This window comes from Gymnoscopelus microlampas (assembly GCF_963454915.1).
Source record: "Gymnoscopelus microlampas genome assembly, chromosome: 17".
NCBI classification, from domain to species: Eukaryota; Metazoa; Chordata; class Actinopteri; order Myctophiformes; family Myctophidae; genus Gymnoscopelus; species Gymnoscopelus microlampas.
Genome location: NC_139954.1, coordinates 40,594,842 through 40,607,880, shown reverse-complemented (window position 1 = coordinate 40,607,880; position 13,039 = coordinate 40,594,842). Strand labels below are relative to the sequence as shown.

The following is a 13,039-nucleotide window of genomic DNA, read 5'->3' as shown; positions in this document are numbered from 1 at the left end:
TCAGAGTAGGGTTGGGATTCTGGAACCGGTGGAACCGTATTATCCAACATTGAGGATTCCGGTTTCCATCACATTTGGAACCGTTTCCAGTGGTGTAAAGTAACTAACTACATTTACTCAAGTACTGTACTTAAGTACAATTTTGAGGTACTTTTACTTCACTGGAGTATTTCCAATTGTCTATACTTTAACTTCCACTCCACTACATCTCAGAGGCAAATATTGTACTTTTACTCCACTACAATTATTTGAAAACTTAAGTTACTAGTTACTTTGCAGTTATAAATGATTACATGTCTATTTGGGATTGATGTTTTATTGTAACAGCAAATTAATTCTGTGTTTCACAACTGTGTTTATGAACCTGTGACCTGGCTGAACAAGCAGTGAACAATAAAAGGCTTGAGGAAACTTGCAGAGCGTTATCGGATCATCACCTGACTGTATTTCCTGCTATGCTAGCATATGTGTTGTTATTCATTTTGTTTGTTATTCTCTGCTCATGTCTTGACTTTCAGTTTCACCACAGCGTTCTCCCAAAGGTCACAATTTTACAGTAAAGTACAAATGGAGGCTGTGGAACACAGGTGGTGTGAAGATACTGGAGAACCATTGAGAAGAGTTATCTTCGAGTACGTATCGGAGGATAATTCTTCCTGCTACAAGAAACGATCGCTGGCAGGTTTTACGACTCGCTGTGTCCTGACCTATTTCTCGATGAAGCCTTCCCCACTTGCACTCTCTCTGTTTCTGCTCCATTGATTTCTCTTCCTATCCTCTCCTCTCCTCTCTTCCACTCTCAGAGTCAGACACAGCTATCATCGTTGCCCTCTCTCTCTCTCTCTTTGAGGTGCTGGCCAGATGTAAGCCAGGGGGCAAGCTTGTGGTTTTCAGCCACAACCATGTCCAGAATGCTTCGAAAGAGAGATAGTCCGAGAGGTAGAAGGGGGGGGGGGGGGGGGGGGGGGGAGAGAGAGAGAGAGAGAGAGAGAGAGAAGAGAACAGATCAAGAGTCTTCCATCTGAGGGCAAAGTATGAAAGCATTCCCTTTCACAGGAGACAAAAGCACCTCTGTTGGTCTTCCAGCGCTCACAGAGCTTCAGCTCCATAGCTAAACCAACCAGACAGCAGAAACATGGGGAGAGGGACAGGGGGCTTAGAGAGAGAAAAATAAAACAAGGAAAAACAAGAAGTGCGGTGGAAGAAGTAGGTCAGTGTTTTGGGGTTGTTTGTTACGCGTTCAATCCACGACAGAGGAAAATTGGACTTGAGAAGAAAAATTGTATTCTGTAAAAGAAAATAGGGCCGTTTCCATCCTCCCTCCCTGGGGTGGGTGGAGGTGGGGGTCAAGGAAAGCCTCAGGGTACCGCTGACGTACCCCTGATCACGCGGTCACATGTTGCCCCCCCCCCTGAGGTGACCCCCATCACCCCCAAGAGACCACCTCAACCCCGGTTGAATCCAAAGAAGGGGGGAGTGTTTATGTATGGGGAACAAAAGAAATATCGTCTCTGTCGGGTGGAATCCGTATTATGTCTAAAACAGTTGCTTTTCGGGATTCAAATGAAAAAATAGCAGAAGTAGCAGATCGCCAAGCTCGAAACGCTTTGCTTTTGAAGCTTGTAGATCTGCTACTTTTTATAGTTTTTGTGTGACGCTGTAGTAGGCTATGATCAAGATGGGCGTTATTTTACAAAAAAACACAAAAAGTTACAATATGGAGATTACTGAGTTTCTGCCAGACAGCGACGATTATGACAGAAGGAACGAAAAGGAAGAAATGTCAAAACAAGTGTGTGTGTGGGGAAAAAAGAAAGGAAAAACGTGAATGAATGAATCCATGCACTCCATAATAACTGCAGGGATGAAATAAAAGATCAAAGGCGAGTGAAGAAGATGGCCCGGGGGGAAATTGGAAACGTAAAACGAGGTGGTCACACCGGGGGGGGGTGGGCGACGCGACCGCTGCAGCGGGAGACTCTCGTGTCCTTCCCCACACACACACACACACACACACACACTCTCTCTCTCTCTCTCTATCTGTCTCTCTCTCTATCGCTCCTCTTCACTCTTATCAAAGGCATCATTGAAAGGCGAGCGGCCATTGAAAAGGCTAATGAGCGTAGGCAGGCAGCTGGGGGAAATGATCTCTGTCCACCTTTGGGTGGTGGTGGGGGGTCGGTTCAGACGCGCGGGGAGTGATAATGATCAGCAAAGCAACGGCAGCAACAAACTGCCCTGCCCCCCCCCTGCCTGCGTTGAATAGCTAATATGCACAAACACTTACAGCATATGCACACGTTTTTTTTCCCTTTTGTGCTGCATGTCCTTCTGCTAGACCTGCCCTCTCTCCAATTCCCTGCTAGGCTCGGTCATGTGTATCATCTATAAACACATGCACGCACGCACTTCTCCTTTGCAATGTCCTCTGCGTGGTAAGGGTGCTAGACCTAGGCGCATCATCTCACAAACACACACACACACACACACACACACACACACACACACACACACACACACACACACACACACACACACACACACACACACACACACACACACACACACACACACACACACACACACACACACACACACACACACACACACAGTCATAATGAAGGAGAGTTGAGTGTGTCCTCTTTTCTATGCCCCCGAAAGTCAGCAAAGTGTATAAGAGTGTGTATGATGGTGAACAGGTGCCCAGGGGAGAAGAGTGGGAGAAGATGAGGAGGGACTATGCCTCAATAATGCAAACACTGGCTCATTAATGAACGGAATACATCAATGAATAATGCTCCTCAACACCGCTGGCAGTGACAGAATACAACATTTTTTTTAAAGTAATTTAAAAAAAAATTAACTAAACTTATTTCCCTTCGTTACATAGCGGTGATGGTAGAGTGCCCTTGCCTGGCTCTGCTGGTTAATTAGTGTAATTAGAAAACAATTATGGAAGCAGTTTCTGAACTTTCTGTGCAAATGAGAAAGACAGTGAAATGTCTTGGTACAAACCAAGTGAGAGACGGAATAATGTAAATTAAATAGCGGGTAGACGCGTGGCTGTCTTCTTCCAGATGCGAGCATGTAGCCATGGGCAGAGATGGGAGCCCACCAGTGAGTGGTATGCGTTACTCATTTGGAATCAGGTTTTTAAAAGCCCCCCCTGCAGCTTATTTTAGCTTCCCGTTTTCCCCCCTAATTTTCTCACCAAACCGTGTACAGGATTGTGTTTTTTTTAAGGAGCTTTCATCACTTTAAGCTATCTAAAGAGGAACTTATTGTTATTGTACGTTATTCTTTTTGTCTTCGCACTCAAAATGCATTTACTTGTTAACCACTTAAACGCCAGCATCCTTATTGTGGGGAAGGCTTTTGCTGAAAATGGTAGATCTCAAAGCTCACACTGTTTTCAGCGAAGATTTTTTCCCTACATTTACAGAAAAGAGAAAGAGGAATAACAGCTGACACTAGTATAGAGCCCTGAGGGACAACAACCATGGGGTTTAGTGGGCCTCTGGAATAAATAACACTACAGGGTAGCACTTGGATAACATTATATACAGTAGCTGAAAAAAATCGGGAGTTTCAGGTCTTTCTGGTCGTTTCCTTGCAAAAAACACAAAACCAACAGAGAACAGACACAGTTCACTCCTTCGCAGGGTAAATGAATACGTAGCCTACAAGATGTGTGAATGCATAGCCTCTCAGCGAGTGGCTCGTCACACCGACGATCTTTTCAAACTGTGTGCTAAAAAAGACGGCATGTTCTTAAAGTGCATTCACCCTGCCTTTGGCCCTGAGCTGGGCTGTAGCTCGCTGTGTGCTCCAGAGCAGTTGTTAGCTATGACTTTACAATGTCAACAGCACAACTCTTTGACACAGCTGCCAGGGATAATGGACAAACGGCGTAAATAGTCCCAGAGAAAAACATTTAGCAACAGGGGTCATGGAGACCCACAGGCAGGGGAGCAATTTGTGCCGGAGCGGACCGGAGCCGAGCTCCAGTATACCTGCCTGCTTGAGCTCCGGCAAATCTAGAAGGTGCTCCGTCACCTCAAATTCACAAACAATACTTTTTTTGGGGGGGGGGCTTTTTATCATTAATTCAACGATCACATCTGAAAGTGATGAAACCAAGTTACGTTCGTAAATCGCCACAATTTAAACACTTAATTATTGGCTGAAAAATGGTTGCGCCCGAGCGGAGTGATAAGGCTCCTACACTCACTACGTTAGAGGACTCTGCAAATAATCTGAGTTCCCAGAAGTTTTCGCCAGCTCTGGCGAGGAACTTCTGGGCCAGAGCCCTGGTATTTGTGGGCGGGATGTAACTTACGCTCAGAATCCGAGCGGACACGCCTCTTACCGGTCTGAGAGCTGTGCAACTCGTCTAAAAAGTCAGACGAGAGGCAAACAGCAGTACACAACAATGGCGGCCGAAATTTCTCAAGGGGAAATTGCTTCCCGTCGATCCTATTTAGATGCAACACCCACTGCATGTGGATCCCGCCTCCTTTTCTTCATTGGCTGTTGATTTGAATCACAACGCAGTGGCCGCGCCCCTGCTGTCCAAGCTCCGACGCAATGCCTCCCAGACTACTCTGCAAATAACGTAAAGGCCCCGCCTCCCCCTCATGTCAAAGTTTACAACTTGATGAGAGGACATGTGGAAATATCCCTAACCACTTAAACCCCATATGATTAAGGTATTTGTTATACTGTAGAGACTCACAGCAGTCCTGTGGGCTGCGGTTGTTGCGGATGAGGACCTTCTGGTTGTCGGCACGGAACAGGCTGGTCCAGTTGACCGTGTTGTAGAAGCAGAGCTGGCTGTTCTCGGCGATGTGCACGTTGCCGGCGCTGATCTCGTTCAGAGACTGCAGCTGCAGCGAGGAGATGCCCCGCTGCTTCAGCACCAACAGGGAGATCCCACTGTATATAGAGGAGAGGAGAGAGGAGAGGAGAAGAAGAGAAGAGAAGAGAAGAGAAGAGAAGAGAAGAGGAGAGGAGAAGAGAAGAGAAGAGAAGAGAAGAGAAGAGAAGAGAAGAGAAGAGAAGAGAAGAGAGGAGAGGAGAGGAGAGGAGAGGAGAGGAGAGGAGAGGAGAGGAGAGGAGAGGAGAGGAGAGGAGAGGAGAGGAGAGGAGAGGAGAGGAGAGGAGAGGAGAGGAGAGGAGAGGAGAGGAGAGGAGAGGAGAGGAGAGGAGAGGAGAGGAGAGGAGAGGAGAGGAGAGGAGAGGAGAGGAGAGAAGAGAAGAGAAGAGAAGAGAAGAGAAGAGAAGAGAAGAGAAGAGAAGAGAAGAGAAGAGAAGAGAAGAGAAGAGAAGAGAAGAGAAGAGAAGAGAAGAGAAGAGAAGAGAAGAGAAGAGGATGTTTCAATAGTCAAAGGACATGGAACACAGAAGGAGGGATGAGAGGGGTGCAGTTTGATATAGATAGAATGATGGACAGACAGATAGGATGGAAAGATCAGAGGGGAGAGAAGTAATACAGTTAGAGGATAATGTAGCAAGATGAGAAGAAAAAAATCAAACAAGGTCCCAATCCGGTCTCCACGATGGGTCCTATCAAAGCAAAGTTTTGAATGATGGGGACCAGTGTTGTATTATTTTAGCCCATTGTACTCCATTCTATGCCGGCTGTCATATCTCATCGTCAGGGAGTCAAACCATGTCTCTTCCACTTTAAACAGGGTGTCACGCACGTCAGTCAACAGCTTAATGACGGCGGTGCGATCAGGCTTTGACGGACATGTCTTTCCTCTTCTTGATGTGACGCGCTGGAAATAAAAGCTATGATTTCTACAATGAACAGCCAGTGAAGTCTGCACACACATTAAACAGCTGTTGGAACGAGGTGACATCAAGGATTTTCATCAAGGTATCTTTAAAATATATTATATATTATTATAAGCAGCAAGCTATATTATGCTTTGATCAATTATTTTCAGCGCTTCCGTTGTACAGGCTGTATGACGGAAGCATTTCGTCGCTGTTGGGCAGAAACCTCGTATCTCTTTTCGTATATTAATGCCCTACCTGATCATACTACAGCGTCACGCAAAAAGCATCAAGAGTAGCAGATCCGCAAGCTCGAAACACAGCATGAAGTGACGTGTTTTGAGCTTGTAGATCTGCTACTTTTGCTATTTTTTTATTTAAATCCTTAAAAGTAACAGTTTTGGACATATGAGGTTTCCATCCGACAGAGACGATTTGAACATTGTGTGAGTCAACAGTGTGGCTGAAGAGACTAGGTACAGTACGTACATGATGAACCACTTTACATGATGAGGCCATAATGGCAGTAATAGAAATGACGCGGTCGCGGTCAACTTCATTTTATAAGGATTTGCAAGAATGAGGACAAGGTATTATCTGGGCAAGGTTTTGTATGTGTGTGTTGGGTGCTTATTAAACAACCATGTAATGATTCTGACTCACCATTCCCATCAAAAAACTATTTTTCCTCTCTTTTTCTCTTTCTAGCACACACACACCCACACCCACCCACCCACCCACCCACCCACCCACCCACACACACACACACACACACACACACACACACACACACACACACACACACACACACACACACACACACACACACACACACCCCCCTTCACAGACAAGGACAGTCAACATAACAAGAAGACAGCTCCCCACTTAGTAAAAGGCCACACAGGAATAACAGCTGAGCTCTCTATGCCCCCCCTTTCTCTCTCTCTCTCCATTCAGCCACCCCAACTTATCTCACCTCTCTCACCCTTATCTCCCTTCTCTTCCATCTCTTCCTATATGCACCGCACCACCATCCTTCTTTTCCTCTCTAGACTTCTCCACAGTTCCGTCCCTCTCCTCCTCCGTTTTTTTTGTTTTGCCTCACCCCTGTTCTCTTTGTTTCTGGTTCTCTTCCTCTCTCTCTCCAATTGTCAAACCGTCTCTGTCGAGTGGAAACCTCATATGTCCAAAACCGCTCAAATTATTTTGATGCTTTTGTGTGACGCTGTAGTATGATCACGTAGGGCAGGGGTCTTCAACAGGGGGTCCGGGACCCCTAGGGGGTCCTCAGAGTTACTACAGGGGGTCTGCCAAATCTTTGTGTGATATGATTTTTTTTTTACCTTAACTACTTTGAACCCTAACATCCCTTTTCTGAGGAAAACTTTAGCCAAAAATAGCCGATCTACAAGCTCACAACGCCTCACGCTGCAAGGCGTTGTGAGCTTGTAGATCGGCTATTTTTGGCAAAGAGGTGTTTGGTGTAGAGGGAAAAAAGAGCAGACCAAGTAAACAAAAAAAGTTGAATCTGACACAATTTTATACAATATAGAGGGGGTCCCTGCTTCATCTCTCGCTCAGCTAGGGGGTCCTTGGCCTGAAAACGTTGAAGACCCCTGACGTAGGGCGTTAATTTACGGGGGGACAAAAACAGAAAAACTTAGAATATGGAGATAAGAGGTTTCCGCCCGACGGCGATGGCGGAAAATACGTTTTTCACTCAAGCCTGTTCCTGTTTTCATACCTCCCTCTCCCTCCTCTATACCTCCTCCCCACCCCGTCCACCCTGTGTGCTTGTTGTAGTGTGTGTGTGGAGTGACAGCAGCCCGGGCTGCTGGTGTCAGAGCTGTCAGGGGGTGAGGAAGGGGGGATGTTAGCGGGGTCGACCTCCTGAGAGAATGGGGGGGGGGGGGGGGGGGCGAGGGGGTACATGGCAGGCCGTAATTTGTAGTGTGGGCCGCCCGGTGCCTCTGTCTGTAGGTGGATGACACCCTGCCCTAAACACACACACACACACACACACACACACACACACACACACACACACACACACACACACACACACACACACACACACACACACACACACACACACACACACACACACACACACACACACACACACACACACACACACACACAGCCAGCATTCACAGTGCTCCATTGATCACGCTCCACACTTTTGTCTTTCTTCACACAATTTGAATTTCAATATTGAATCGCGATTACTGGGCTGTTTTAAGCACATTAAGCGCTTTGCACTTTGTCGTATACGCCAAATACACAAAATAGTCAATCGACAAGCTCACAGTGTATATTGCATCCTGACATGAGACTGTATATGTGCTATTTTCACTCATTGTACACTTTTGATTATCATTGTTTAAATGTTTTATCTTGTAGAAAGGCTTGTGTGTTTCAAATGTGTATACCCTAAATGGCTGTATCCTATGATACATTGCTGCCCCCGCAATGCATGCGGTGCCGGTGTCCCTGAGCAAGGCATTTAATCCCTAAGTGAAACTGAATTTATATATAGTCTCTGTTGGGTGTAAACCTGCTACTTTGATGCTTTTGTGTGACGCTGTGGTATGATCAAGTAGGGCGTTCATTTACGCAAAAACACAAAAAGGTTAGAAGTAGGAGATGAGCGGTTTCTGCCCGACAGCGACGATAGATTCAGTACAAATGGGCATACCTCCTTTCATCTATTCAACAATCGGGAGATCCAGCAATTTGAGTGACCACTTATAAACATTTTCAGGTGTTTCAAGTGAATGCAATTTTGGGAAAATTTTGATATTTTCCGTGCAGCGTGTTGGGGTTAGACACAGAACATTCCCTCATGTGCATGTGAGCGCGCGGACGGACGCACGCACACGCACACACACACACACACACACACACACACACACACACACACACACACACACACACACACACACACACACACACACACAGAGTGAGTGTGTCAGTAGCGGGGTTAGGTGTCCAAGTAGGGGAGCTAATGGATGTCATTGCCGTCAGCTCACTCATTATAATTAGTTTGTCCTTCCATGGCTAGTGGGTGGTGGAGCATCGACTGGCCATGATTAACTAGGCTAAGATGACACTCTGGCATGTTCAATGACCAATCACAGCCCACTGCAAAATGACCTTATTAGCTTATTATCCACTTGGACGTGTGAACTTTTGTGGTTAAACTGCAAACATACTGTATAGAATGGAAAATTAGGCTTGAATAAAAAATAGTCCCATTTAAACATATTATAATGGTTTGTGTTCCACATAATGTGTAACACCCGGGAATCGAACCTGGGTCTCCAGTGTGGAAAGCCATCATATTATCCACTAGCTAGCCTAAAGGGGAATTCCCCCTTGGCTGAGCGACTGAGTGACTGCTACATATGCACTCAGGTCAGTGGTGGAAAAAGTACTAAATTATTTTACTTAAGTAATAGTATCAATTCCACAATGTAGAAATACTCCGTTACAAGTAGAAGTCCGGAATTCAAAATGTACTTGAGTAAAAGTACCAAAGTATTGGTCTCAACATGTACTTAAAGTACCGGAAGTAGAAAGCACTCATTATGCAGAATGTCCTGTTTCAAAAGTTTTCAAATGTACAAATTCTATAAAAAAATCTTTTGAAATTAGCAGATCTACAAGCTCACAATGCGTCGCGATGCGGCGCATTGTGAGCTTGTAGATCGGCTATTTTCAAATGGCCGAAATGTGTAGTCATTAGCGTATGTTTTGTAATAATAATCAAGATCTACAAAGTAACTTAGTAACAAAAAAAATCAAATAATTGTATTGTATTGTAAAAGCACAATATTTGATGAAGTGGAGTAGAAGTAAAAGTATTGAAAACTGGAAATACTGAAGAAAGTAAAAATACCTCAAAATTGTACTTAAGTACTGTACTTGAGTAGGCCTACATGTACTTAGTTACTTTACACTACTGACAGGTCAGGAATGTGAAGCCTGTTATCCCACACATTTCAAAGTGGGGAGGCTCACTCAAACCAGAGCTCTCCATACATCCATCCTATTTCTTTTATGTTTAAAATCAAAATGAATGGTTTTGGACACTCCTTTGGTATGTACAATAAGGTTTGGCACCCGACAGTTACCACCCATGTACAGGTTACTGTACCTGTAGAGCGCTCTTCCCCCGATGGTTGCCAGGCTGGAGAAAACACTCAAGTCTGTCATGTTTTCAGGCCAAGACTGGATGTTCAGGAAGCCTGGATGGGCAGAGGCACGTGTGCGCACGCACGCACGCACGCACGCACACGCGCACACGCACACACACACACACACACACACACACACACACACACACACACACACAAACATACTTGAGTATATCAAGACAGAAAAATAAGACGGAAACATTGCATAGTATTTACATTAATCATAGCACACTTTGAGGTGCTTGAAAGTGTGTGCAAGGGTCCTACTTTTAAATAGTAGGCAGTAGGGTATACTGCCCGTATATTGCTGTATATGAACTGTCTAAGTACATATTCATGTGTGTGTACATGTGTCCGTGGTCTAATATATATCAAACTGGGGGTCCTTGAAATTAAAACGTTCTGGGAACCACTGCTATAATGTTCCAGACATGGAGAAAATGTTACGTTACCAGGCGTGTTTTTGAAATGTTTTGATTTAGATAGTTATAAATGTTAACTCATAACATTTATAACTATACTATGGGAGTATAGTATTTGGTGATTTGGTGATTGACATCACAAAAGTATAGGCAAAGATACACTGAAATGCAAAATCTGTCTAATTTTAGCAGCCATCATCAAATAAATGTCACCTTTGATTAACTAGTGGCCTGGTTTCTTAAATCGAATAGTGACCTCCATTTGCACCGAATGTCACGCGTGACGCTTGTATCACCATTTCAACGATTCCCAAACATATTGCTGTTATCTGCTGCTGTTATCTCATTTGAATGCAGCTCAGCCTGAATCCTGTGAGGAACTACGATACAATATCAGCAGGCTGCGAAACAGAGGTGTTTTACAAAGTACAGTGGATTAGTTATGATGACGGTCCCTAATCTAAGATCAACTGCATACAGAGTGCAGACAATAGGCTAGATGAGACTATAAATTGAGGATGTAGATAAACGCTCCACTAATGTGTCGGGCATAATGATAATGGTAATAGTTTGATATTATCAATATTTTTGCATTTCCTTTATGGGCCGGCTCTTTGCCTGTTGAATCATTCAGGAGACTAAAACGAATAAGCTGAGAGAACGGGCCGTGGCTCATTTAGGATTTTCAATAATGTATTTGGAAAAGATTAAATATTTAGCAGATGGGCGCGGGTGGAGGAGGGGGGGGGGGGTTGAGGGGTGCAAGACCAACGCGCAGGCATCAGAGGACAAACAAGATGGCCGGCCGAAGTGATGAGAGTATGTGAGCGGATCTCTGGAAAATATAAGAGGAAAGGAGAGGAGACTGGAGAGATCAGAGGAGAAGTGGAGTTCAGGGGAGCCCAGAAAATAACACAAACCGCTTTAACATTGAGGGAGGCATCATGCAGGCAGGATGAATTTCAATCAAGTGTCTGATATTTGATTGCCGTTATCATTTATTCATAATAAGCGTGAGAGATGTGTGTGGGTAAAGCGTAATTCATACTCCATCGCATGGCGATGTCGCTCCGACTATGAAGCCTAAAAACAATAACGCGCGCATCACTGAACGCTGTCAGCTTGAAAATCGGTTCTCTTCGGCGAGCAACGCCGTCATTTGAAGGAGTATAAATTAGGCTTAATTAAAGAAAGAGTGCGCTGCTTCATCACATCGGCAGGATGCGCGTCCCCCTACCCTACACACACATAGGATATATCATTTCATCAGCAACGTTGTTTGTTGCTCCGCTCCCAGGCGTGCCGTAGCAGGTCTGTAGGAAACGCTTATTAGAGTGTTAGACGTGTAACAAAAGCGCTCGGGTAATTGCGGGGCATCTAGACGAACACGAGTACCGAACTTCGGCGCGTCACGCCGATCCAAAGAGGGCCAATTATTGCAGCTAAATAGACATTCCCCCCATGGAAGCATGAAGACAAATTAAATACAATCACAGGTAAACAATAGACAGTAAACAATGTGTCTTCCTTAGCAACCAAACAACACGCCGAGCTGTTGTTTTGATTCCCCTCCTGTGGGGTGTGTGTGTATCATTTACAGTAAGCCTTCATTTAGTCAGTACAGACAGCCTCTCTTCCACATTGGATTATTTAGGTGGCTGAGGGCCCTATTAGCCTGCCGGCTGCCATGCCGTGGGATCGTTAGCGCTGTAGCGGCTGACACTAATTGCCTTAATGACAAAAGCAGGAGTGGTGGGGAACCTCCAGATCCCTGCTATCAATTGATAAGAAGCAAGCTGTTTGTTTTGACTGGAGTGGGAAGGTAGCTGGAGGGGGTGAGGAAAAGTCAGGGGGAGGGTTATCCTCAAGTTCTTAATGGAGCTAACACGCTGCTGCTAGGTGCTAACAAGCTGCCAGGCTAACAACGTTTACACCCACACATGCCGTAACCCATGTAGGTCAGATCTTGTCACCATCGTCAAATATCCCGTGAAAAATTAATCGCACACGTGCAGTTTAAAACCTGTCTGCTCACTAATGGAAAAGGCTCAGTAGTTTGGCACGTGATGCGTATTCACTAACATGGCATTCATGGACCTGTACTTCACTGATGTGTCTGTAGTCAAGCCGAGGAGAAAGATTGAGTCCATGTTTTGAAATTTGAAAGGGGATTTTAGGCTACAAACCACTTGACTTGAGACCTATTTGATACTTTGTCGTACAAGGGTCTTTTTGTGTTTTTTGGTGTTTCCACTAGATGGCGCTCTTCGCTAACACATGACCATTTCATCCCCAGACACTCACAGAACCAGGAGATCACGTGATCCCAAGATTTAGTCCTCCATTCACTTCCTGGTTAACATATTTGGGAAATCGCCTGTATCTCGCCTCTTGTGTTTTACTATGTATTTTTGGCGAAACATGCTATTTTCAACAGCCTATAACAAGCGAACGGGGGGTCGTGATGACATGTTTTTTTTTTTTTGCAGAAGCCCCCGTGAATAGCAACGATCCGGGGATCGATCATACTGGAGATAAATATTCTGTGACTAGGCTACTTGAAAATGTAGGAAAATCTAAAATTCGCTGGCAGTGGATGATTTATTTATTTATTATGGCAGTGAATGAGTTAACCAA

At 44.9% G+C, this 13,039-nt stretch overlaps 1 protein-coding gene across 3 annotated transcripts in view; it reads right to left on the bottom strand.

The window, feature by feature from the left end:
* Window positions 1-13,039, bottom strand: part of erbb4b (erb-b2 receptor tyrosine kinase 4b) — a 623,270-nt gene that overhangs the window by 181,178 nt on the left and 429,053 nt on the right. For all 3 annotated transcript variants that reach the window (XR_014602804.1, XM_084085440.1, XM_084085441.1), the window contains exons 11-12: window positions 9,941-10,031; window positions 4,736-4,935 (exon numbers count right to left, since the gene is read on the bottom strand). Coding sequence is in view for 2 of the 3 variants with exons in the window: in XM_084085440.1 (XP_083941566.1) it covers window positions 4,736-4,935; window positions 9,941-10,031 (291 nt within the window). In the remaining variant the exon portion in view is untranslated. The remainder of the gene's footprint in view (window positions 1-4,735; window positions 4,936-9,940; window positions 10,032-13,039) is intronic.